The 27715-nt window shown below is 38.8% G+C and overlaps 1 protein-coding gene across 8 annotated transcripts in view; it reads right to left on the reverse strand.

The window, feature by feature from the left end:
• Positions 1 to 27715, reverse strand: part of GARNL3 (GTPase activating Rap/RanGAP domain like 3) — a 52960-nt gene continuing 25245 nt past the window's right edge. For 4 of the 8 annotated variants that reach the window (XM_084298891.1, XM_084298886.1, XM_084298890.1 and 1 more), the window contains 16 exons: positions 24596 to 24702; positions 21098 to 21219; positions 19536 to 19640; positions 17584 to 17658; positions 16517 to 16628; positions 15705 to 15803; positions 11303 to 11419; positions 10353 to 10525; positions 9896 to 10054; positions 7860 to 7926; positions 6430 to 6537; positions 5603 to 5721; positions 5054 to 5186; positions 3983 to 4192; positions 2556 to 2667; positions 1 to 1751 (listed from right to left, as the gene is read on the reverse strand). In XM_084298891.1, the coding sequence (XP_084155017.1) occupies positions 1595 to 1751; positions 2556 to 2667; positions 3983 to 4192; positions 5054 to 5186; positions 5603 to 5721; positions 6430 to 6537; positions 7860 to 7926; positions 9896 to 10054; positions 10353 to 10525; positions 11303 to 11419; positions 15705 to 15803; positions 16517 to 16628; positions 17584 to 17658; positions 19536 to 19640; positions 21098 to 21219; positions 24596 to 24702 (1975 nt within the window). In that variant the 3' untranslated portion in view covers positions 1 to 1594. Of the gene's footprint in view, positions 1752 to 2555; positions 2668 to 3982; positions 4193 to 5053; positions 5187 to 5602; positions 5722 to 6429; positions 6538 to 7859; positions 7927 to 9895; positions 10055 to 10352; positions 10526 to 11302; positions 11420 to 15704; positions 15804 to 16516; positions 16629 to 17583; positions 17659 to 19535; positions 19641 to 21097; positions 21220 to 24595; positions 24703 to 27715 lie in introns of those variants that run through there. The other 4 variants (XM_084298887.1, XM_084298889.1, XM_084298892.1 and 1 more) reach the window with 3 other exon arrangements.

A 27715-nucleotide genomic window follows, 5' to 3' on the forward strand; every position in this document is an offset into this window, starting at 1 on the left:
GCAAAGACTCTGAGGTGGCACTTCCAGGTGTTTACGAAGGTTCATTCCATACATATTTAGGTGCAAAAATACTAAAGTACAAGTAGCCACTGGTTAATACTTCTTCTGTTCCTGTACTAATTAATGTTTAAAATATTGCTTCTTTTCTTGATCAGCCGCTCTGACTGAGAATAAGAAGTAATCCTTTCAGTTAAGGCCTTGCATATTTTCTTAGATGGAGAAATAAAGTCATCATATACCATGAAACTTTGCAAAAAAAAAAAAAAAAAGTTTTACATTCAGACAGACTGAAGCAAAAGGCACAAATCACCAGATGTCATGCTTGGACAGGGGAAATCATGACACATAAATGGTGTTACAAAATAAATCAAGGATACAGAAATATTTCTACATAAAGAGCAAGAAATACCCTAATAAAGCCCATAAATAGGGCTTTAATAAAGCTCCTTCATATATAAAAAGCCTGGAAGCATCACTTTTCCATGAAAAACAGCAAACCCGTTCAAAATATTGTAGAAAATTGATTTTTGGCATGGAGAAAAGGGTTAAAAAAAAATCAAGCTTTAATGATGAAATACTGTCCTTTAACAAAACAAAAGATCTAATATGACTACTTCATCATAGAAAACTAGCTTCTTGGCAGTAAAACTTCAGCCCGGTCCATTTAGAAAAATATGTTTACTTGGAGCAATGAATTCTATTGTTGGTGTAAAAGCAGACAACAATTAATTCTGATGCCAGCACAGGAATCTTTGTGTAGTCAGAAACGAAATCAGGGCATGGGCTTCTGCCTGTAATGAGGAAATCTGCAGGTGCACTACAGAAACAGCATTCCCTTTGTGGAGAAATACAATGAATTTTTTACTTCCAAATTTATGGAAGATTTGAAAGCTTGTATTTTCTTATAAAAAGTCCTTCTACTCAAAGATTCTTAATGCCAAAACAGTTTTCAAGTTTCTCTTAAAAAAAAAAAAAAAAATGTGCAAGGACAGGTCAGAGAAAAGAAAACAGCACGTTCGTGTTACCTGATCTTTATAGAGTAACCATCATTCCTCAGTGAATAAAACACAGCTCCATCATTTCAAGGACAGACTGCACTTGCGTTGTCTGGAAAGACCTTGTCTAAAAGCTTTTCTTTTTTCTTTTTTTTTTTTTTCTTTTAAGAAAAAACAAAATGAGTGATTTACATCATCAAATTCTTCTTTCTACATGGTGGTGCACACTTGATAAACAGCTCAAGATATTAGTAACAGCAATTAACTGAATGCCACTTTCATTCAGGTACTTCAATTATAAGAAGCTCAGAATAAATAATACTTTTTACTTCGTTTTCAGCCTGAAGCTCTCATTGATTACCTACCTTTAGAATGCCACAAAAAGTAATGTTTCATGAACTGAGATAAGAAAACATACATATGTCAAAGATGTAAGCATCACCAAATCAGGCTAAGCAAGCCAGAACAACATGGGATCTATAAAGATTAATCACCAATACTTCCAGCCACATTTTACCACTAGAAGCAGTGTTTGTGACATTCCTACAGAGCTCACAGATCTGTAAGAAAAGGTGAAGTAAGGAACAGTCTGTCTGTCTTCACTTCAAGTCAATGATGTCCTCATCGTATAAAGAAGTCAGATGGAACGGATAGCTAGATGGTGAGCTCTCCTCTCTGTTTGCTACAGTATCAGGATCTGAACTAGTGGAAAGATGACGACTCTCAGAAAAGCTTTCAAAAGAGGCTGAGATTATTCTGCAAAGATGAAGACAAAAGTTACTGAGAAACAATACACAGGTAAGGGCAAGCAGGGTCAGTGGCTATTTCTGCATACAATCAAGTTATCCTAAAGGCAGAGACAAACCATTAAAACTGAATTTCTCTCTGTTTTACTCTGCTTCCACACCAGGCTAGCACTGAACCAGAGCCTTGATAACAACTCATATTAAAACAGAGATTACATACATCAGATTATTGCCCAAAGATAATGTTAATGAATGCTCCCCTCCATATAATTTTCAAGTAGTGGAATAAATATAATAGTTTTACATTGCAGTGGATTGAAAAAAAATAATCTCAATCTACTGTATCTTGGCTGAATTCTGCTGCTACTTATCACAAATGCAGGTTATAAAAACAATGAAAAAAACACAATGGCAGGGGGTCTGGTAAGCAGATACAAACAGACATATGCAATAGTGTTTCTTTACAAAATTTATTTTGGAGATAATGAGACACAAGGATATGAAGAAAATAGCAAGTGAGTCTGCACAGTGCAGACGCTGTAGGCCTGAAGACTGTCTCAACTGCACCAGGTCCCCACAAAGTCCCATTTAGTCTTGCTTTGCTCATAACATATCTTTAGCAAGAGGTATAACCATTTCAGTACTGATAATATTTAGATACTCTAATACACAGTAGGATGAAATTCACAGTAATATACAAGGGCCTCAGTCAGTCTATACTGAACTAAGATTAGAATAAAAATGTTGAGAGACAATCAATTCCCAAAATAGTTACAGCCTAACTTAGGTTATTTTCTAAAGCCCATATATTTACCTGTCACTACTAGTTGATCTTACCGCTCCCTGCTTGGGATCTGACTGTCTTCGAGGAGCCTTTTTTTGCTTCTGTGCACCTTCTGTCTTGGGAATAGGTTCATCCAAAAGGCCTCAATAAAGGAATAAAAGTCTTAATACTCTCAAAAGGAAATAAAACATTCATAAAAAACATTGTGATCTCTCTTGATGGTTTTCATTACTAACTAAAAAGTTCCTAGCTGGCTTAGAATATGGCTACCTTATAATAGAATCATCACAGAATGGCTTGTGTTACAAGGGATCTTAAAGATCATCTAACTCCAACCCCCCTGCCATAGATAGGGATGCCACCCACTAGATCAGGTTGGCCAAAGCCCCATCCAGCCTTGCCTTGAACACCTCCAGGTATGAGGCATCGACTTCTCTTGGCAACATGTTCCAGTGCCTCACTACCCTTAGAGTGAAGCATTTCCTCCTAGTCTAGTCTAAACCTATCTTCTTTTAGTTTAAGACCACTTCCCACATCCTATCATTATCTACCCGAGTAAAGAGTCCATCTGTTTTACAAGACTCCTTTAATTATTGAAAGGTCACGGTGAGGTCCTCCCTGTAACCTTCTCTCCTCCAGGCTGAACAGTCCCAGCTCTCTCAGCCTTTCTTCACAGGAGGGGTGCTCCAGTTCTCTGATCATCTTTGTAGCCCCTTCTCTGTACTTGCACTAACAGGTCCAAATCTTTCTTGTGCTGGGGGTCCAGACCTGGATGCAGTACTCCAAGTGAGGCCTCAGAAGGGCGGAGTAGAGGGGGGACAATCCCCTCCCTTAACTGGCTGGCCACTCCTCTGTTGATTCAGCCCAGGGTGCAGTTGGCCTTTTGGCCTGCAAGTGCACACTGCTGGTTCATGTCGAGCCTTTTGTCCACCAGAACTCCCAAGTCCTTCTCTGCAGGTCTGCTCTCAATGAGTGCTTCTCCTAGTCTGTCCTCATGTCTGGGATTTCCCTGACCCAGGTGCAGCACCTTGCACTTGGATTAGTAGAACCTCATTAGGTTCATGTGGGCCCACTTCTCCAGCCTGTCCAAGTCCCTTTGAATGGCATCTCTTCCTTCTTTGGTATCAACTGCACCACTCAGCTTGGTGTCATCTGCAATTTTGCTAAGGGTGCACTCAATCCCATTTTCTATGTCACTGATAAAGATACTAAACAGTACTGGTTCCAAGACAGACCCCTCTGAGGGACACCAATCGTCACCAGCCTCCATGTGGACATAATTTGACGAGATGCTATCTAGAGTATTTGCAAATAACATTTTCACACTGATTTATTTGTTTCTTTTTATTAATTACTTATGAACACTGGTTGCATATCACTAATCTGACTGTGACTGTCCAAAAAATAGAAATTACATACTTGGTAATTGATATATGTAGAAGACAAGGGAAGTTTACCTAGCAATTCTTTACGTGTTCTGCTTGCAATTTCTTTAATTTCCATACGAGATAAGGATAGTGAGTGAGTAACAGGAAGAGAGGTAACACCACTAGATGTTGGAGTAGTGATGACTTTGGGAGTCAAAGGTGACTTCAGAGGTCGTTCAATGCTTCGCCCAACCAGATTACTGAGAGGAATTTTGTACAGGTTTTTGCCTGGAACTTCACCTGAAATGCAGAAGGAAAAAAGAACGTTACACTTTCATACCAGTATCAGTTCTAAATACTTCCAATGAAAAAGTTATATAGAAAAGTTATAAACATTATGTGGGGTGCTTTTTAACCCAAGTAACAAAAATCTTCCTTGTACTGTATCTTTCAACATAAATAGGCTAGGAGGAGGAAGAAATACGACCACATTTCGCAGACTGACAACTTGGCTTACTGAGAAAAAGCATATTGCCTGTCTTAAAAACAGGAATTCAGATTCCTTTCTCTTCTCCCCTTCTGTCAACAGTGCAGCAGCAGATTTAAATACATCTAAATGAACAAGATCTACATACATCTTGCATTATCTAGTTGGTGTTCCTTTGTTTCTCCATTATTTATCCCTTGTAGATCGATTGTTCACAGATCATGTTACACCAAATTTACCGTGCATTTTTTAACTTTAAATTTATTAACTCTTTTGAGACTAGAAATACTTCTTGCCCTTAGTTTGCATTAGTTTAATTAGCCATCGATAGTTTAGCTGTTCATAAATGAAAGGAATGGCATACATGAAGTCTGAAAGTTTGCCCACAATTTTATACCTCTTTTTGCTTTATAGTCTTGGCCATGTTGCCAAAGACTCATTAAGGTAGTGAAGCTTAATTCTTCCTCTCCTACAGACATGATTTCTTCAAAACAGTGCTGCTGTGCATTCAGAAGAGATACTATGGGGCAAAAGCTCAGCCAGGTGTTTCAGATCTATGGATAAGGTTTCCATCTTCCAGACACTCAGCCACGAAAACAAAATCTTTTAACTGATTGATTTCATTTTACTAAAGATAATAATCAAAGCTTCAAGCAGCCTGGAAACCATGTTACCTTCTGAAGAAGAAAGAGGACATTCTGGTATTTCATAAGCTGTCGGTGTTTGAGGAGAACTTGAACTCATTTCCTTAGAACTGCTATGAGATGATCCCGTTACTGCAGCAGTAGCTTTAAAATAAATATCTGACTGAAATCACAAAGAACTCATCATTAGTACAGCAAAACTTTCTTAAACACTTGCTGAATAAGAGCTCAAATGTTTGTCCACTATGTTCTATTACCACTGTTGCTGTATTGCTGCTAAGTTAACTACAGCTGGCCACAGAAAGGCTATCTCAATGTAAATGGGGAGAACTTCTGTGATGTTCAGAAGAGCATTTGCCCTGTAAATAATCAAATACTTCAGCTCTGCATTACTGCAAGGACAGTTAGATCAATTCTGATTCTCACTGTACTCACTACAAGCTAAGAGCACACAAATTAACAGTTAATGCAAATCAGAAAATGTGTCAGTTTTGGTTTAGTTTGGGCTTCAGCAACTCTTTATGTGAATTAGGTCCCAACACCTCACAAATAGTCAAACACGCTTTTCTCGTGTCTTACCCTTGATGCTACAAGCTGAAGCTCAGGCACAACTGCTGTGTGGACTAAGTTTCCATTCACCACTAATCGGATCTCAATGGAATCAGTAGTGAAGGCAAGGATATAAGGGAAAGCACAGACTGCAATGAAACAAAAATTATTTAGCAAGGAAGAATGATTAATGTAAATGTTTCTCAGATGCTCCCTGAAAACAGTTCTTGAGCATCTGACCTACTCTGGTATCTCCCTTTCCTATGACAAGATTTGTCTACTGTACTGATGGACATTCAGATACAACAAGCCTGAAGAAAACTTCACTCTCCATGCCTGACAGAATATAAACTGAATGGAAAATAAAAAACAGAAAAAAGATAAAGGAAAAAAAAAAAGTTTATCAGAGGAAAAACTTGGCCCCAAGGCTCCACTTATTAAAGATACCATATGCAGAATCCTAGCTGAAGTGGCATCATGAATGCAACACGCTTAGAGAATCACAGAATCATCTAGGTTGGAAAAAACCTTCAAGTTCAACAATCAACGTGACCTACCAAGTTCCATCACTTGGTGTTATGTCAACACCTCTCCAGGGATAGGGATTCCACCACTTCCCTGGGCAGTCCATTCTAATGGTTAACCACCCTCTCCATGAAGAAATTCTTATTTACAGGAATTTATTAACCCATATTTATTAAATTTTAATATATTAAATATAGATTTATGTATGTTAAATTATTTTTAATTTTATATTTATTCTTATATATTCCTAGCACACATGCTGCAATTCCACCAACAGCCAAGTGCAAGCCTAAATAGTAATGAAAAAAGGGTAAAAAGAGGTATGTTCTTACCAACAGCATAAGGAACTTGATTCCAGCTAAAGTGAAAGTCGTAAGCCGATGACTGGACGAGTGGAGAACCTCCATTAAAAGGATACACCTTTCTATATTGGCAAACATCTGTAACAAAAAAAGGAAAAAAAGAAACCTCCAATATCTTACAGCACAAAATGACAAACACCAACATTATATGTAGATTTTACAGAAGTGTGGATAATACACAGATAAATATCAAACACTTATGTAGAAGTCCCTCTATATCTAAACAGACCATAAGGGAAACGTGCTTCCTTCGTGAATACATTTACAAGATAAAAATAATAGAGCTACATTTTAATAACTTGTCAGATTTCACAAAGTAAGTATTGTTCTGTTTCAGCAATCATCAGCTCCTTACTTTGTCTATGGATAGAGGAATAGTTAAGAACATTTCTGAAAGTGATGTAAGCAGAGCTGTACCCCTCTGACTGTACGAACTACACTTCAAACAGCCACATACTAGCACAGTTTGTGTTCTTTGAGGATTGTAATACACATGGGATATTACAAATACCAAGATTTCATTAACCATTTAACTTGTGAATCTACTACTTCTCTATTTTTAGGTAAAATCCTTTTTTTTTTTTTTCCTCCCATAACAGAAGTACAGGTTTGGGAATTCACACTGCTCTGACACAGACCTTTTAGTTCTGAAGCAGTACTGAGTGAACCAGAACTAGGTAGGATTTGTTAAACTACCAAAACCAACGAGGCCTCACAGGGCATAGAAAGATACGCTTTAGAGACTTTCTCCCTGTGGTACCAATCTAACGGCCAATGCTAGAATACGTAGATGTATTTATCCTGTTTCCATCAATGCTCTCTTTGGAAAGGCAAATAAGACATGCCATCTGAAAGTTGTGCTTTGTCCTTCAGCATCACCTCATAAAGGACGTTTCATACTCATAACTTTGATTTTCCCGAGGACTGAAAGCAAAACCACATGTGTACAGCACAGAAGAGCATATGCATATTAAATCCAAGGCTGTTTTATAAAAAGAGATTAAGAGAATTACAATTTTAAAATGCGCCAGCACAAAGAAGTGTGCAGAAGGAAAGAAAGCACAATGACAGAATGGGAAAGCACAAAGAAGAAAAGGGGTGGAATACAAATTTGTACATGTCCTAGAAACACCCAGTGTGAGACTAGGCAAAGAATAAGATAGATCTGAAGAAATAGGACTTTTGTGAGTAAGGTGGTAATGTCTGTCCAATTACACACGCCACAATGAAACAATACTTCCATTTCTAGTCCTTCTAACATGCACTTAAATTGAAAAAAAAAATGTATTTTGAAATACTTTCCATAAAACACTGAAACTTTAAAATACAGATCTAAACTCCAATGAAGAAAGAATTACATATTGAGATATTATTATTTCCAGTCTTCCCTAACTACTTACAGTTATAACATAATAGTAGGCCAGCTTCACCATCTTCATATACATCAATAGCTGCAACAAAATTTACCTGCAATGATAATAGGAAAGGGTAATGATCAGGCAGATAGGATACTGATGTTACTATGACCAGGTTTTGACTAAGAAGCAATCAAATCAGTTGGTGCACAATTACAGATAAAAGAAAAAAAAAAACACAACACTATTTGTCTTTTGTGATTCATTTTCAGGATGCCGATAGGATAGAAATCAATTCCTTTTGTATTCAATGCTGTATTTCAGTAATGCATATTCAATTCTGTACCTTCAGTATAAATACATACCTACAGTATAAAATGATACAAACATACCTAACTTACTTGACAATATAAATTTTGGGAAATTGAGTTATTTCAGGATAGCTTTGAATTAACATGCTATGCTAAAAATAGCAATTCTTTCCAAAAAGTGAAATCTAAAAAGCTCCACTGAAAATCATGACTAGCAGAAAGATCAAAAGTGCCAATTACTGGATCAAAACCACTAACAGGTACATTGATTGACATGGATGTACTTCAAGAATTACTGAATAAGCTGAATTTAGAAACTGAAAACCACTGCTGGATAAACTAAAATGTTTTTTGCATAGCATAGGCTACTTATATTCTCATACGTTAATCCTGTATTTGTCTTTTACAGTTAAATTAAAAGAAAAACAAGACACCCATAAGTAGTAGTATATACATTCAGAAAAGGAGACCTCCCTGATGAAAAACTTAAGACTGGATTAGACAAATGTCTCCTAGACCACACTATTTGCTATTTGGGCAGGGCTGGAGATTGACTTCATGAACTTCATGGCTTTCCTTTGTGCAATAAAGTAGATGTTCTCTTGATTTAAGACAAATATAAGGCAAGAACTGTTAAACAGACCTGGAATCTTATATATATCTATACAAAACATATTTTGACCCATCCTTCGTAGCAACTGAAAGACATTTCTGCTTTGTGACCTGTGGAAATAATTTGGTAACCAATTTCAACAACACAAAAATCACTGGCACAGATCTAATTAACTTCCTGCTTTGTCTGTGTTCTCAAAGGAAATAAGGGTTACTGGGGAAGAGAACAGAGGGGGGCGATTCTTGACTGTCCACATTCTTTAATTGTATTTCCTTCTTAATCCAGATTAAAATAGATTCCCATTGCTGTGAAGAATCTTAACACTGTATTGCCAATGCTAGGAGTACCAACCCTCTTCATCATCAAATCTGAGTGACAATACAGATGATTTAAAAAAAAAATCAACAAGAAGCATCAAATCAAAAGAGACATACCTTATACCATTATGAGCATAGAAGTCAACAGAACACAAGAGCAACCCTGTAAAAGGTTCTTTTTTTAAAATTACGCTTAAAGCTATACATTCACATCCGTATTAAGAAATTATTGAAATTATCTGATTTGCAAAATGCTGAAGATCATTATCTTCCCAGCAACAGGAAACATTTGAACCCTCTTCCAAAAATAAGGATGTTTACTTAAATCCCAACCCTATGTCCCAGTTAGTAAGGTACAGTTAATGTATTACTTGGCTGGGCAGCAGTTTAGAACTAAAAGATATACACAAATATTTCAGTTTTAGTACATGCAAATAGGCAAATCAGAATGAGATAATGGTGGCCAAAACCTGAAATTATTTTGCTGCAACCTCCTAAAGAATAAAACACTGAGACCATGAAGAAAAGACAAAAATCAGAATATTGACTAAGAAAGGAGAAAAAATGGCTTTGCATTTATACTGACAGCAATATTCCAGAGCTTGAAACACAAGCTCTTTCCTAATATGTCATATTTCCTAATATGTCATACCTTATAACTACCTCTCTTAGGAGTGATTATTATCACACATTCCAAAAATGTCTCCGAGTACTCTAAAGTAGAAGTTAAAAAAGTCAAAAGTAAAGGAGATGAGAGGATCTCCATGAATGCTGCTCCCAGGAGTTCAGCACAGCATGGACCAATTCTGCAAGAAAATAGTTTCAATGCTAGAAACTTACTTTGTTTGCTTCAACATGATGCAGTCTATAGGACTCCCCAGTACTTTCATTAATTAAATCAAACTGATGCCGATATGCCACACAGATCATATTGTCACTGTCTCCAGTAGGTCCATCCACCAGTGTCATAACCACTGGAGGGTCAGAAAGGCATATTTCCTATGAGATAAATAATAGTATTATTCTCTTTTTCAGGCTCTTAGTGTGAATATTGCATTACTCCATGAATTTACAAGGATGTAATCTAAGCAGAGAAGCATGATACAGAACAAGATGACAATTTAAGAAGTCTGAAATATTTCTTTGGCATATAAATGATGGATCTCCATCATATTGCTTCTCACTTACATCTGTCTGGAGGTTCCAGACGATAAAATGCACGCTCTTTGCCTTTTTCCCTCCATTAGCTGAGTGCTGCCCAGTCTGTAAAAGTGATTAGTGATTAGATTACACATACCCGGATGTACTGGAACTCGTCTACTGGAGATTCAGGTAATGACAGCAGAGAGCTGCTGGTTAAACTGTTGCATGGATTGTATTTCTTTGTGATGAGAAGTAGTTTGTTCCGAATAGCCACAACAATCCTCAGTTCACTGCCATGGTGAGTATTAATGGCATACAAATGGCAGCCTAAGAAAAAAAACAATTTAGGTTGTAAGTATTTGGGGAAGGACTGTTGTTTTTTTTTTTTGTTTTGTTTTGTTTTGTTTTGTTTTTGTTTTGTTTTTTGTTTTTGTTTTTGTTTTTGTTCTGTATTTGTATGATGGTTAGTACAATGGGTATCTGATACCTGAGCACCACAGAATTACAAACATCCCAACAGGATAATATTAAATTCTAGAAAAAGACAAAAGGCTGTAACTCTTTTGAAAACTATTTTCCCCCTTACTCCTTTTGCAAGTAAAAGAGTAAATATATGTTTTTTTCTTTACTATTCTGCAGTTTCCAGCTTTCCAAGGAAGCTTGATGCTGAATATCGGAAAATGTTTACATCTACTAAAATAATCTGTAATACCCAAACTATTCTAAGCACTACTAATTAAAAAAAGATTTGCCATTATTCTTCTACCTCACAGTGACCTTTATTTCAGTCTTACATCCATGCATAATTTTTCTTATACTCCTCAATCCTGAAAGCGACATATCTGTTTTTCACCAGAGCTTTTCATCAGCAGTGATTGCCAAGTAACATGGTATTTTTTTTTTTTTTTTTTTTACCAAGTTCTCAAATGATAGGCTGGACTGTACCCTATGTTATTTTCACACATAAGCTTGAAGTTTGAATTAACTGTCCAGAGATAAAACTAAAGGTGAATACCTACAACAGCCTCAAGGGAGCTAATAAACCCTGGCAACTACTGGCACAATACCACAGTGGACATGTTTAATACAAGATAATAAAGCCACCTTTTGTTCTCTCCAATTTATTTTCTCTGCAGTCATATTTGCTTCTTATCATCTGCTTTGTTTCTATATCTTTTTGGACAGCACTCAATCTGAAGACAAGGAGACGAGAGTCTTTTCCTGAAGATGGAGAAGTCAGGAAACAGCAAATTAGAAAAAGACAGTGGTGGTTTGAAATTAATACTTCCAAAGAGATGAAGCACCTACCAGACAGAGCATTGCCATAAAAGTAAAGTTAAACAATTTTGCTTCTCTGAGTGTAAGCAGCAATGTGACAGGAAGACTGCTTGTGAACTCTATTTAGACTCTACAATTCCAGTAAGCAACCCTTTCAGTTCACTAGCAGAGTTTCCCATCAGATGGTGCTGCAGCAATAAATAATAGGAGCCTCAAAACAGTAAAACCTACACTGCTAGAAGATGGTGAAAATACGACAGATACAAACTAAAAGCAAGAGAGAAGGGTTAACTTTAAATTCTGGAACCATCCAGCCTAGCAGCTGATACCTGGATCCTTAACATAGTCTGAAAACCTTTTGGATGCGGACTGGTTTTGCTTATCAGTTCTTCAAAGTTAGGCAAGTTAGGTTCAGGGCATATTCCAACTGCAAAAATAGCACAGCACCCACCACCACGGCTAAATGTTTTTTCCACAAAGAGAGACACGAGTGGAATACACAACTCCGAAATTTAAAATAAATAAATAAATAAATGATACACTACTATTTGCAGTTGGAAATAAGCTATTGTTAAGAGTAGTTTCCTAACTAAAAGCCAAGTTTCTTAAAATGCAAGTAAAGCAAGATTTTCTGACAAAGGTATACTCTGTTACTAGTCTAGCTGGTGTAGCTGGAAACATAAGCACACTTTCTTAATATATAGTCAGTGTGGACCCAACAGTAAATACAAAAGCAAGATCACATGTGCTGCCTTCAATTCTGATAATAGATAAACATGAATCAGGGCAGCTTCTGGAACCTTTATGACCTTCTTTTCCCATAGAAGGAGTAAGAGAAAAGAAGATGCAATGTTTCCTTAAGTCCACCACAACTTGAAACACTGATCAACCAGCAAATTCTTACTGTCAACACCGATAAAAGGAAAATAAAATATATGCAATCTCTCTCTTTTCAAGAATGTACACACAAGAATGTGTGCTTCCATGAATGTGTTCATGGAGGAAGAATGGCAAGCAAAATTCACCCTTTTGAAAGGAAGGCCAGAAAACATAAGCTAAATCAAACGTTCAAGAACAGCATTACTACTCATTAATTCAGCTCTGTCTCTTTTTCAGGTGTGTCCTATAGGATGCATCCTAGAGATTGCACTCCTCAATGCGTTCCTCCTTCAGGATACTAGTTGTTTTGCAAATGTCCCAAATAACCCCATTGCGGTGTTACATATATCTGTGGCTGCTCATGAAACTGACTATCATCCAAGCTTTTCTTTGGTGTTGTTTTTTTTAAGAGAGTTTTTCTTCACCTCCTATAGACTTGATTATTCCAAGTGAAGGAGCTCTTCTTCCTTTCCCTTCACCATGTCTAGGTGTTTCACAAAGTAAGTTGTAGCAAAAAAATAAACAAACATGTTTCGAGGACAAAGTGGATCCACTTCTATAACTCATCTCTCATTACTAAGACAAATTTAATCAACATTAGAAAAGAGAGCACTGCTACCAAAGCAATGTCTGCATCTTTCATTAATACCAGATGTATTGTTGGTGCCTGAAATACCCCCTTCTGTTGGTATGCTGACCTGAAAAATCTCAGTGATAGCATTATCTTCTAGTTTCACTGTTAACACTTCCTCTCTCTCTCAGAAATGCAGAGGGTACTAGAAAGCAGTGGAAACAGGATTTTTTTTCTGAAATGAGCTGCCTTAAAGTGATCTCAAACCTGGTTGTTAGTACTGAGTGCTGGATAATACCACATTCTATATGAACATTTTCATAACACGAACATCAGTCTTCCTGCTTGAGTCTTAAAATACCAGTTCTACATCGATGCACTTGAAGTACATCAGAAGGATGCATTTAAAGTACATACAAAGTTAACCTTGTAACATATTATTATATCCTAAAAACCCATATAGTCTTTAATACCAATTTGTACACCCAATATAAGACTGCTTTTACCCATCTAACTCATTATTTTTCTCATTTTCCTTTATCAGCCAACATCAGTCACCATGGGGATAGGAAGAGGGTCTCCAGAAGACCATATGGAAAACTAGACTAAGGCATAGTCTGAAAATAACGGGCAATGATAACTTCCACTCCAGATCTCAGTTTCACTATGGCATACAAATACAAAACAAGAGGCAAGGATACTAGCAAGAACAAAAGACCTTTCTCTCCTCTAAATGATTCAGAAAGCACCCACAACAGCAGTCAAAACTCTCTTCAACTTTTTACACAAAAAGTCTTTATCAAAATACGCTCGAAGCATCATGAATTGATGCCAGTAATGCCTAATCCTGTTACCTCAAAATGGCTTGTAACATCTCTCTCTTCAGTTTTAACCAATCATCACAGCGTTTTGACTATTAAATGCAATTATCTATTCTAGAAGCTTCATAAACTAAGCTTCAGATACAACTCGCCTTTTCAGATCTTCAAAAATGTCACCCACCCGCCAGGTGTCTTCAGAGATGACTGCAAATGCCTCTCAGGTAATCTCAGCTGGTTCTGCAAGGGTTCCAGGATGAATTTCATCAGGTCCAGCCAAAATGGGCAACTCCCAATGATATGAAAAGAACCACATTTTACCCTTAGCTTGGGTAAATGTCACTTCAGCTAATATTGAGCAAACAGATATAATGTGGTAAAAAAAACAATAAAACAACCAGATTTCTAATTATTTCATCTGTGTGACACATACAGATCCTGTTCTTGCACTGTGAGTATTCACTTCACAGACTTTTGGGTAAAAAGTACCTAACTGAAAAAGTGCGTATTTTAGGGACATTTAATCCTTTTTAAAAAAAAAAGTTGTTTGGACAGACGGGTTTTAAGTTTTTGTTTTTATACGAAAACATTCAAGAGAATATAATCTATAGCACTAGAATTTGGTTACAAATCACAGAACAAAAACCAGTAACACATTTGGTAGAACAGTGACAGCATAAGTAATTTCCTCCATGTTTTTGTACAACTGAACAAACACATTATTCAGCCAGGGAGATTTCCAGAGTGTTGAGTTCTAAGAGTAGCTGGAGACCAACTATATCCTGGTGGATGACAAATCTGACACGAGCCAGTAATGTCTACCTTCAGCCCAGAAAGTTAATCATATCCTGTACTGCACAAAAAGAAGTGTGGCCTAGAAGGTCGAGGGAAGTGATACTCCCCCACTCCACACTGCCCCTGTGAGATACAACCTGGAGTACTGTGTTCAGCTCAGGTGCCCCCAGCACAAGAAGGACATGGACCTGTTAAAGTGGATCCAGAGAAGGGTCACAAAAATGATAAGAGGGCTGGAACACCTACAAGAAAGGCTGAGAAAGCTGTGTTCTTTTAGCCTGGATAAAAGAAGGCTCTGAGGAGACGTTATTGTGGCCTTTCAATACTTAAAGGAGGCTTATAAGAAAGACAGAGAGAGACATTTTACAAGGGCACGTTGTGACAGCACAAGGCGTAATAGTTTCAAATGGAAAGACGGTAGATCTAGCGAAGAATTTATTCCTTTTCTCTAATCTATGAGAGTGGTGAGGCACTGGAACAGGTTGCCCAGAGAGGATGTGGATGTCTCATCTCCTGAAGTGTTCAAAGTCAGGCTGGATGAGGCTTTGGGCAACCTCATCTACTGAAAGATGTACCTGACCATGGCAGGGAGGTCGGACTAAGAGGTCTTGAAAAGTTGTTTCCAACCAAAACCATTTGATGATTCAATATGGCCAGTTTCAGGTTTGCTCTGAAGCATGATTCCGAACATCTAGAGATTTTTTTCCACACCTTTTAGAAAAACAAGCAAAAAAACAAACAACAAACAGTAGTTGTTGTATGCACTCCCTTATTCTAAATGAGGCATCTAATGCACTTGCCACTGATAAGAACATGATTACCTCAAGACACTTACAAACCCTAAAGCTATAGGGCATGTACGTAAGCAATTCCAGAGGAAATCAGCAAAGGGAAAGTAGTGGAAAGATCTGAAAAGGAGAACAATAAACTCAGAGCTCAAAAACCTAATTACAACAATTTAAGGATAGCTATGTGATATGACAAGAGGTGATTATATAAATCTAGTGGTGTGGGAATTAAAATTCTACAGCATGCTTCCGAGTTAAAAAACAAAAACAACTCTTAAAGAAAAGCACCTAAGGCATTCCCTTCTACTGATATGTCTTCCAAATAAGCAGTTAAACAGACATTCATATGAGAACCAAATAACAAGGACCTCTCCTACCTTTGTCTGTTCGGGCAATCAAAAGATCCAGAGCTTCCAACACATGCATCTGCTTTATTTGGAGAGTTTTATCAAATACTTGAACTGATGGCTGACCATCTAAAAAAAGAAAACACACATATTTCTTTAAAATTCTGATAAAATTTGGGAGTCAATGGTTCTGAACTATTTCTTTCTAATAAAATAAGTCTTGTTTTTTCTCACGAAAATGAAACATCCTGCAACAAAGCTCGTATGTATGCTGCAGCATCATAACCAGTACTTCCTTATAGGAGTGTTTTATCATTGCTATGGATGAAATTATGCAACTGAAGCCTGAAAGGGACCTTTCTTTCGAAAGTCTGAAAATTTTCACTGAGAACTAACTTAATTCTCTTAGTCCCAATGGCCTTATGTGGCACACAGAATATAAGTAGTAAACTAGTAAAAGCACTGCTATGGAAGAAACAGGCTTTCATCACCACATAAGCCTTGTGCTTCATGTTCATTAGTATCATCAAGGGCTAAAAAATCCAGACGCTCCTTGAGTTTGGGTTTGACTTCATAAATCTTTTCAGATGGTCAAGATAACAGCATCTGAAATAACAAAACATTCAGAAATCTGCATGAAAATTGGCTCCAAATAAGGATTCTGATGCAGAGAAAAAAATCTGCAGCTAGATTACATAAATGTAATAGATTCACTTGGATTGGTACTATCCTTGCAGGTGAGGACTTACCAATTACCTAAACAGAGCTTATGAACATTTATTTTGAAGAAAATGGTCAGATACATAAATAATTGACACAAGAACACAGCATCATTTACTAACCATCAATTAACAAGATGCCAGCATCTGTAGAAACCAGCAAGGACTGGCCCCAGGAATCTGCACAGACAACCTCATGAGGAAAATTACTGCAGAAAGATTGGGACTCCCAAGGCTATGATGTAACATAAGGGATACATATTAATTATACTAAGAAATACTGACCATATAGACACGAATGAGATAAGACAGTAACATGTAAGAACAAGTAAATACTTTTGGCAGGATACATTTCTTAAAGTATATTTTTTGAATTTGAAATATCAAAATCTAATTAATTTTCTTGCAGAGAAATACTCTCCCTACCAATTGGATTTGGAGACTAATAAGTATAAGATACACTCTTGGAACACTGGAATTAAAACCCAAGCTGCTGATATTCAGTGTAACCCTGGAAATTTGTTATTAAACAATTAAAATACAGACTTAAAATATATGCACCTCCATGCATATACAGTTTGATTTCATTTCATGGTTCATTTGTGATATTTAGACATGGTACTGCTAAAACTACCTTTCCCCCAAATTGTTATTTTGTCATGTGTTCTCTGTACTTACCTCCCAAATTCTGTCCCCTCCCCCATCTCTTCTCTAATATTAAGTATTAAGCTGAAGTCTGAAATTCTACAAGCACTTCTGAAGCTTCTATATATAAGATGCACATAGAAAAGTGTAATTTACATTTTTCACTCCTATGCCTTGTAAAAAAAAATGTAGTTACAGGAAATAAAAACACAACTAAATTTTGCTTTAAACTTGATAAAGATGTTAAAATAATCAAAAGATGATTGGTTATGGAAAATATATATTTTTTTTTCATGAAATATGCTCAGATATAAAAATATCCAGACTTGCATTAGCATGAGAAGTACTACTACCTTCAGGCTTATCCTTTATTCATTTGCTATGGGCTGAAGAATCACTTTAACACTATACATTACAACTTTGCTGCTATAGTATCTAATCAGAAAAGTAAATAAATAATATTTTCAACCGATACACAGTGCCATGCTCAACTGAATTTTTTTATTTTTTCTTTGAACTCTCCTTACACAAATGGGTTCACTCACCTCCTTTTTACAAAAGCTGGTGGTTGCCAGGGTAGCTGGTGTATCCCCTTTCACAGTGGTTTTCAATTTCAGCGCCTAATACAAACAGGTATTTTAGTTAAATTAAGCTTTTGTCACTAATATATAACCTAAAGCCTAAGAAGAAAGGACAACTTAGGATGACAAAGTAGTTTACAGCTTGGAATTGCTATTACAGTTATTAAGAAAGAAGGGGAATTATCTATACCCTGAAGAAAGACTGCACTGATCACTATGGAGCTGCAGCCAAAGCCTACATAGCTTATAAAAAAAAAAAGAAGCTCAAAATATGAAGTGTCCAACATAGTAATCAACAGAACGACAGAACGAAATCATAGAATGGCTTGGGTTGGAAGGGACCTCCAGTTCCATCCAGTTCCAACCACCCTGCCATAGGCAGGGACACCACTCACTAGATCAGGTTGCTCAGGGCCTCATCCAATCTGGTCTTGAACCAAGGATGAGGCATTCACAATTTCTCTGGGCAACCTGTTCCAGTACCTCGCCACCCTCCAAGTGAAGTATTTCCTCCTAACCTCTAATCTAAATCTCACCTCTTTTAGTTTAAAGCCATTCCCCCTTATCCTGTCTTTATCTGATTAAGAATAGTCGTTCCCCATCTTTTTTTCTACGTCCCCTTTAAGTACTGCAAGGTTGCAATGGGGTCACCCCGGAGCCTTCTCTTCTGTAGGTTGAAAAGCCCCAGCTCTCTTAGCCTTTCTTCATAGGACAAGTGTTCCATCCCCTTGAGCACTTTTGTAGCCCCACTCTGGACCCGCTCTTAAAAGATAAACATCCTTCTTGTTCTGGGGGGCCCAGACCTGGAGGCACTACTTCAAGTGGGGCGTTAGAAGGGCAGAATAGAGGGAGACCATCCCCTCCCTTAACCTGCTGGCCATTCCTCTGTTGATGCAGCCCAGGATTCAGTTGGCATTCTGGCCTGCAAGCATGCACTCCTGGCTTATTTCAAGCTTTTCATCCACCAGAACCCCCAAGCCCTTCTCTGCGGGACTGCTCTCAAAGAGTGCTTCTCCTAGTCTCCTTCATGTCCAGGATTGCCCCAAACCAGGTGCAGTACCTTGCACATGGACTTGTTGAACTTCATTAGGTTCACATGTGCCCACTTCTCCAGCCTGTCCAGGTCCCTCTGGCTAGCATCCTTTCCTTCTACAGCAAAGTCTTGTAGCCTTTTCTTTTTATTCTTTTTTTTTTTTTTTTTTTAAATTGGTTGGAATCAGAAGTGCTGAGGTACTAAAAGGCCAACTCTTGTTACTACCCCTGCCATCAGGGTGGTCCCAAAGAGTGTTTATCAATATGGTGATAGGCTCTTTAAATATAAATATATAAATATAAACATAAATATATAAACATAAATATATAAATATAAACATAAATGAGCTTGGTGTCATCAGCAAATATGCTAAGGATGCACTCAATCCCACTGTCTATGTCACTGATATAAATATTAAACAGTATCAGTCCCAAGACAGATCCCTGGGGTACACCACTCGTCACTGGCTTCCACTTGGACATAGAGCCTCTGACACATCTACACAATTCTTTCTGTGGGTCAGCTGATTAGAGGAACCTTTTATCAGTTACATAAGCTGGCCTTTCACCTGCAAAAGCATTTAGCAAACCACTAAATCAAACTATATAGATACATACTGCTACAGGGATGGTGCCAAAAGACACATGGTCACAGTATCATGAATTCTTCAGCTATGTATAACTGAAAGTGTGCTGATTCTAAAAGGGCTAAACGCTCTAGCGAAATACCATATAAACACAGTTCCACTCAAAGAATAAAGCTGTTTAAAGTATTTTATATATCTTCATTGCTAGTATTTACAGCACACCAAAATCCAGTATGCCTATAAAGTGATGACATAGTCTTTGTAAACATAGATGCATCCTTGCTAAATTGATCCCACCTGACCAAGTCGGACAAATTCTGCTTGCCGAGCTTCTTCTTTTTTCCGTGTTGATTTCGGGGACTCTGGCAACACATCACTGAAAGACCTTCTATTAAGCATGTTCTAAAACAGAAAAAAATGCTTTTGTTTTAAAATTAAATCAGGTTTTCATATTTTTGAATACAAAATTAGTCAATTTAATACAATACCATTTACATTGTCTGCTTTTCTTTTAATATACTTTCCTGTCATGATGAATCTAACTGTATTGCTTCTCAGAGAACAGTAATCACTATTTTTCAAATCATTGACTTCTTTACTTTCCTACTTGTCATCATTTACCACTTTCATACTATACAATTGCAACAAAGGTTGCAGACATAGAATCATAAAGGTTAGAAAAGACCTTCAAGATCATCTGGTCCAACCATCCCCCTACCACCAATATTACCCATTAAACCATGTTCCTAAGTACCACCTCTAACCTTTTCTTAAACACCCGCAGGCACAGTGACTCCAGAAGCTCCCTGGGCAACCTGTTCAAATGCCTAACCTCTCCTTCTGAGAAGAAATCTCCTAATTTCCAACCTGAACCTCCCTGGCACAACTTGAGGCCATTCCCTCTCTTCCCTCTTGATCACTAGGTATCTGTGAGAAGAAGCTGACCCCTATCTCCCTAGAACTTCCTTTCAGGTAGTTGTAGAGAGCAGTAAGGTCTCCCCTGAGCCTCCTCCAGACTAAACAACCCCAGTTCTCTCAGCTGCTCCTCATAAGACTTGTGTTCCAGACCCTTCACCAGCTTCATAGCCCTTCTCTGGACACACTCCAGGGTCTCAATGTCCTTCATGTAGTGCAGGACCCAAAATTGAACACAGTACTTGTAGTGCAGCCTCACCAGAGAAGAGTACAGGGGGACAAGCACCTCTCTGGTTCTGCTGGCCACACTATACCTGACACAAGCCAGGATGCCATTAGCCACCTGGGCACACTTCCAGCTCATGTCCAGGTGAGCATTGACCAACACCCCCAGATCTTTTTCCTCTGTGTAGCTTTCCAACCATTCTGCCCCAAGCCTGTAGCATTGTGTGAGGTTGTTGTGACCAAAGTGCAGGACTTGGCACCTAGCCATATTGAACCTCATCCCATTGGCCTCTGCCCATCAATCCAACCTGTCCAGGTTCCAGGCCTGCAGGGCCTTCCTACCCTCCAGCAGATCAAAACTTACCCCCAATTTACTGAGCAAACATACTGAGGGGGCACTCAGTTCCTTTGTCCAAATCATCAATAAATGTATTAAAGAGGATGGGCCCCAACACCAACCCCCGGGGAACATCACTCATGACTGGTTGCCAACTGGATTGCGTGGACACGCATGGACAGTCCTACCCTGAAAGGACAGCCTCTCAATTTTCATGTAACTGTAAAACAAACTATGTCACTATTAGTATTTAGCCTAGTGTACACAATCCAGTGCTCATCAGAATTACAGCCTTTTAAAGCAACAGAACATTCAGTGTCCTAGTGAAAGCAGGAGAGAACATATGAGATGCACAGAGATCACTTCTGACTTTCTGACTTACATTTACCTTGTGTAGATCAGGCATCAGGTCCTGGTATAAAGAGCGGATCAGCATGTCTAGAGTGCGCTGACGTTTCTGAGAAAATGTTGGGGTTTCCAAGGTGGCTTTTTCACCATTTATTACTAAAATATAATGGAAAAGAAGATATGTTATTTTAATGTGCTATTATATAAATATAACCAGTTTTCCCATAGTAACTTAGTTTCACCTCTTTTTGCATTTTTTTTAGTAAATAACAATCCCTCAAGCTTAAAGGGAAATAAAGACTAATAGCAGTATTCTACAAGGCACCCCAATAACCTCCTGATATAAAAATTAAAGACAAACTACTAATCAGTTTAAGTCCTAAACCAATTTAAATATTTGTTAGTAATGTGTGCAAAATAAGTTACTAGTAAAGTTCCTGTCAGGTAAGTGTGTAATTGTAATCCTTACGATTATGTTAGATGTCTGTTAATGAACTCCCAGTCAGGACAACGAGGCCAATGAAACCTTCCGCTGCTCAAAGACGTCTCAGGCCAACAAAACCTTATCTTCAAGGGTAACTTCAATTACCCGGACACTTGTTGGGAACACAACGCAGCAGTGCACAGATCCTCCATCAGGTCCCTGGAATGCATTAAGGACTGCTTCCTGCTACACATGCTGGACATGCCAAAGGTGAACTAGGTTTACTGCCTGCAAACTGTGAACTTGACAACACAACTACCAATAATAGCCTTGGATATAGAAATCCTAACACTGAAGTTTAAGAGCCTTTTGAGCACACTGAAGACCAGCAATAGGACAAAGATTCTGGATTTTAGAAGAGGCAAATTCAGTATGTTCAGAGCCCAGCTTTGAGGGATTTCATGGGAAGCATGCAAGGAGGGCAAAGGAGCTTGTGAGCGCTGGGAGTTATTTGAGAACAATCTCCTGGAAGAACAAGAACAGACCATCCCCTACAAAGAGAAAGGATGAAGGCAGAACAAGAGACCACCCTGGCTTAACAATGAGCTTTTGGGTACACATAGGAGCAAAAAAGAATCGTATCATCTATGGAAAAAAGGCTTCAATGAGTACACTGAGGACTACAAGAACCTTGCTAAGACCTATGCAGAGATGCAGGCAGGAAGGCTAAGGCTCAGGTAGAAATGAAATTGGCCCAAAACGTCAAGAACAAGAACATACTCTTCAGATACACGAGCAACAAGCAGCAGCACAGTGAAGATGTAAGCCCATTGCTGAACAGGGCAAGGATACTAGTTACTAATAGTGCTGAACAGGCAGAGGCTCTCAATACCTTGTTTTCCTCTTTTTTTTTACCAGTGTAGCTTACAATCCAGATCACAGTATCAAGTAGGTCCAACAACACCTGTTTTGGAAGGGCTGGTCTGCAGCCATTATGCAGGGCATGCACTCATACAAACCTAGATGGAATCCACCCCAATGTGTTAAGATGGCAAAATGTGGTGATTAATGGTTTTTACTCAATCTGGAAACCTGCCACAAGTGGGGTCCCCCAGGAACTGACACTAGGAACCACACTTTCAACATCTTCATAAATGATCTGGATCTTGTGGTTGAAAGCACCCTCACTATGTGTGCTGATGACACTACACTGAGTAGTGAGGTGGACACATCCGATGGGAGAGTCATCTTACAGAGAGACCTAGAGAGGCAAGAAGAGTGAGCAAGCAAGAACTCTATGAAGTTCTTGTTGAGTAAACTCTACAAAGCCAAGTGCACCTGCGATGGCATTACAAAAGAACCCACCACAGGCTAGGATCTGTGCCTGGGGTGCAGCATTGCTGAAAGGGATTTTTAGGTCCTGGTAGACAAGATGAATGTTATTCAGCAGTGCACCAGTGCTGCAACGAAGACAAATCAAATCATGGGCTCCATCCACAGAGGCATTACTAGGAGAGATAGAGATGTGATCATCTGACCCTACTCAGTGGTTGTCAGGCCACACCTGGAGCAATGTTGCAGTTTAACCTGGCAGGCAGCTTAGCACCACACAGCCATTTGCTCACACCCCCTCCCCACTGGAATCAGGGAGAGAACTTGGGGAAAAAAAAAAAAAAAAAGTAAAACTCATGTGGTAGAGATAAAGACAGTTTAATACAGAAGAAAAGGGGCAAAGAAAACAAAAGAAGTGATGCACAACTCAACTGCTCACCACCAGCCAACACCAGCCAACCAATGCGCAGCCAATCCCCGAGCAACAGTAGCACCCCTCATAGCCAACTCCCTCCCAGTTTTATTGTTCAGCATGACATCATGTGGTATAGTAAACTCCTTTGGTTAGTTTGGGTCAGCTGTCCTGTTTGTGTCCCCTCGCTGCTTCTTGTGCTTTTCCAAGCTCCTTGCAGCAAGAGAAGTCTTTGTTCAGTATAAGCACTGCTGAGCAACAACTATAACATGTGCATGTTATCAACATTATTTTCATCCTAAATCCAAAACACAGCACCACACCAGTTACTATGGAGAAACATAGCTCTATCACATCTGAAAACAGGAGAAGTACTGTCCAATTCTGGTTCCCCCAGTTTGAAAGAGATGGGGTCAGATTGAAGAGGGTCCAAAGGAGTGACATGAAGATGATCAAAAAGCTGGAGAATCTGCTGTATGAGGAAAGACTGAAGGAATTAGGTCTTTTCACCCTGGAGAATGCTCTGAGGTCACCTCATCACAGTATTCCAATAGTTAAAGGGTGGCTACAAAGAAAATGGAGGCTCTACCTTCACAAGGATCCACGTGGAGAAGACAAGAGGCAATGGGTACAAGTTGTACCAGAAGAGGTTTTGTCCTGATATAAGGAAGTGTTTTGTTGTTGTTATTTGTTTTTTTTTATAGTGAGGTCGATCACTGGAACAATGTCTCTGGGGATCTGGTAAAATTCCCATTATTGGAGGTTTTCAAGATGCAATTGGAGAGGTTGCTAGATAATCTCATCTCAGCTTCCTTTTGGACCAGATCATCTTTTGAGATCACTTCTACCATGGGTTATTTTATGATTCTATGATCTGCTCCCAAATATCTCTTTATGGCTCGTTTAGAAGCGCAAGTGTCAAGGAAACCTGGAACTGAACCACTACAGAATTAAAAAGATCTTAAAGGTGCAGAAAGGCAACTATTCAGCATGCATTCAGAAATACTTACACTTTCAGAGATGCTAACCTAACACCTTTTATTACTAAGTATCAAGCAGCACTATAAATTATGTGAGATCTCAGGTTCCTATAAGAAAACATGAAAATATATGTGGCTGCACATTCTACATATGTAAAGGTCAGTTTAGATCTAGTAGTCTGACAAGGATAACTGCATAGAAAATCATTTTTGTGTTCATCTGACTGGACCTGGCATCCATCTACTTTACAGATTTGGGAAAAAAAAATGTACAGAAGAGCAGTATACACCATAAAATGTATTTACGTTTTAAGCATCATGAATTTCAATTTAGTAAAGTAATTATTTAAAAAGTGTTTCTAGCAAAATAAAAAAATGACTTACATTTCACTAACACAAAATCCCTGAATTCCTGGTGATTTGTAAACACAGGGGGGGATGGAAGTGGAGGCCCAAAGAGAGGAACACTTTCTTCTGAAAATATTTTCAGCCTATTGAAAGAACAAGTATTTATCTGTATTCAAAGCCATGTTCAAAAACCACCGTTTTTACAGACAGGAGAAAGAACTGGAAACAGTTATCTGGGTATGTCTAAGGTAAGAATTTCCACAGGTCTAACAAAAAACAAGCTAACAAACAAACGAGCAAGCAAACTCACTCATAAATGGGCATTCATTTGGAATGAATTGCTTGAACCAAAATTCTGAATCCTTTACGTAAACACTGGGACAGTAACAATTACAACAGAAGCCTGCGATTCTACTCATAGAATAATGCTGTTAATGGTATTGGCAAAATCTAGTCCTTTTCAAAAAAGCTGTAAAAGAACAGTTCTTCACCTACAAAACATATTCTCCTTACAGATTTCCACCTTACCTGTGCATTCACCACAGTTGTGAAAGATGTGATTCTTTTTGAGTAACACCAGAAACACCAAACTTTTACTGATAATTATCAACTTTTGGAGCTAGGCAATATGGTTTAATTAATGCAGTATCTTTAAGATAAAAAAGGTTCAGGTAACTTGTGTTGCAGAAAAAAAACAGCAAAAAACAAACAAAAAAATGGATTCATAGATGACTATAAAGATAGCTCAGCCTATGAAGAATAAAAACACCTTCTAAAGCAATCCAGAAATTATGATGTTAGAATAATGTGATCAGATCTGAGCAGCAGCTTCTGAAACCATGGACGATGGATGGTGTCTGTGGTCTATACCGTGCATGGAGGAAGACGCTAAAAGAATGCCTTCCCTCAACACTTTAACTGTATTTCTTAGCTGTCAGAATGAGGTTGGTTGTTCAAAAAAGGACTACTGCCAGGTGATCAGTATAAGGCATACTGTTGGTCTCTTTCACAAGCTGCCTGAATCCTTATAGTTATGGAATTTTCAGGAAAGGAGGAAGCAAAACCAATCTACCTAATGACTGTGTTGATTCTTGGAAGCCATTTCTAAGTCTACCCCCCTGTACACAGCTTCTTTCTTTCCCCTACAAGCTAACTGATACTTCAGACAGAGTAGCAAACCCAGCATGGTCAATCTTCGTCTTGGTCTTGCAAATGTGGGATATAATGATTTATAAACAAACAGTTTAAAATTTTGCTAAATAACTATTGAAGTCACACACGGTGACACCATCATTAGGAGTCTGCATTCACAATCCAACACACTGAGTTCCCCCTTCCATCTTGCAAAGTTTTTAGCTCTGAATTAGTGTTATAGATGCACATATGCATTCCAGTTTGAGGCATAATTTTAGTTTCATGCCCCAAAATCTCCCGTCTAGATATTTTGATTTCCTAATAGAAATTCTTTAGCCATGAGAGACTTCAGCATCTGAGCTTGCAGTGTCCTGTCCTCAGACATATCTGAAAGTGAATGCAATCCTCCTTTTTTTTTTTTGACCTAGTCTAAATAGTAAATGATGTAGCAGTTTCAATAGAAGAGGGATTAGTACAAACATTGCTACTACTTCGTAAAGGAGAAATAATAGTGCAAAATCTGTGTCCTATGCTGACAAATGCAGTACACAATTTAAGTCAAAGGGCAGCTCTTTTATTTGTCTTTACTGCTTATTTTGTTCAAGCCCAAACCGAAACCCTCCCATGGGCTCAGATAATGATATCCCTCTGCAATTCTGCTTTTTCAAGACTGACAGATATCTCTGGCATCTCACCATTAACCTCAGGACAATAGCTGGAATGGTTTATGTGGTAAAAGCCACTTTGTTCATTTGTAACACATTTACGTGACAAGGTTTTTGTAGTGGGGGACTGCAGGGGTGGCTTCTGTGAGAAGAATGCAGAAGTTACCCCATATTACGTAAGGGCAGGTTTCAGCCAGCTCTCCAAAGGGACCCGCCCCTGCCCAGAGCCAAGCCTATATGTTGTTTGCATCTCTGTGAGAGCAATTTTAAGAAAAGGGAAAAAAAGACGCTGCGCAATAGCATCTGGGAGAGTGAAGAATAAGAAACTGCCTAGCAGACAAGGTCAGAGAAGAGGGACAGGGAAGAGGTGCTCCAGGCACTGGAGCAGAACTTCCCCTGTAGCCTGTGGAGAGGACCATGGTGGAGCAGGTTGTCCCTGGCAGTCCATGGCATACCACAGTAGAGCAGATTTCCATGCTGCAGCTCGTGGAGGAGGCCAAGGTGGAAGCATGTGGATCTGCCCCTAAGGAGGCTACAGCCTGTGGAGAATCCCTGCCAGAGCATATTCCAGGCCAGAGCTGCAGCCCATGGAGAGGGGACAACACAGGAACAGGTGACCAGGCAGGAACTGCTGCCTGCGGGGGACCCATGTCTGAGCAGTTTGTTCCTGATAGATAGACCCTGTGGTAAAGACCCATATTTGGAACAGTTCTTGAAGAGCTGCTTCCTGCAGGAAGCCCATGCAGGATCAGTTCAGGAAGGATGACATCCCACGGGAGGGATCCCAGGTTAGAGCAGAGGAAGAGAGTGACCATGAAGGAGTGGCAGAGGCAAAGTGCTGACTACTGTTCCCCTGTGCCATTTGAGGGGAGGAGGTGGGAGAGGGTGGATGGGGGGAAGGTGTTCTTAGTTTGTTTCCTTTGTTTCCCATTTCTCCATCTTGCTAGTAATAGGCAATAAACTCCTCTATCTCCCTACACTGAGTCTGTTTTGCCTGTCAAAATAACTGTTGAGTGATCTCCATGTCCTTATCTCAACCCTTGAACCCTTTGCATCATATTTTCTCCCCCTTTCCCTTTGAGGAGGAGCGGTGAGAGAGCTGCTGTGGTGGAGCTCAGCTGCCCACCTGAGTAAAACCACCACATTGTTAAAGCCTACAGAATGCTAGAATGCCAGAATGCTTGCTGTTCAGATTCTGATGAGAGCTAACAGACTCAGACTTGGACAGCACAGGACTCTATGTGTGAGGGTCCCACAGCTAACTGAAAAATATATTATTTGCCACCAAAATTTCCCTAGGTTTTAAGTATGTGATGATCAACTGTACATCTCTTAAGTATCCTGAAGATCCCTACAA

This window comes from Netta rufina (genome assembly GCF_964035555.1).
Source record: "Netta rufina genome assembly, chromosome: 20".
In the NCBI taxonomy this organism is placed as follows: domain Eukaryota; kingdom Metazoa; phylum Chordata; class Aves; order Anseriformes; family Anatidae; genus Netta; species Netta rufina.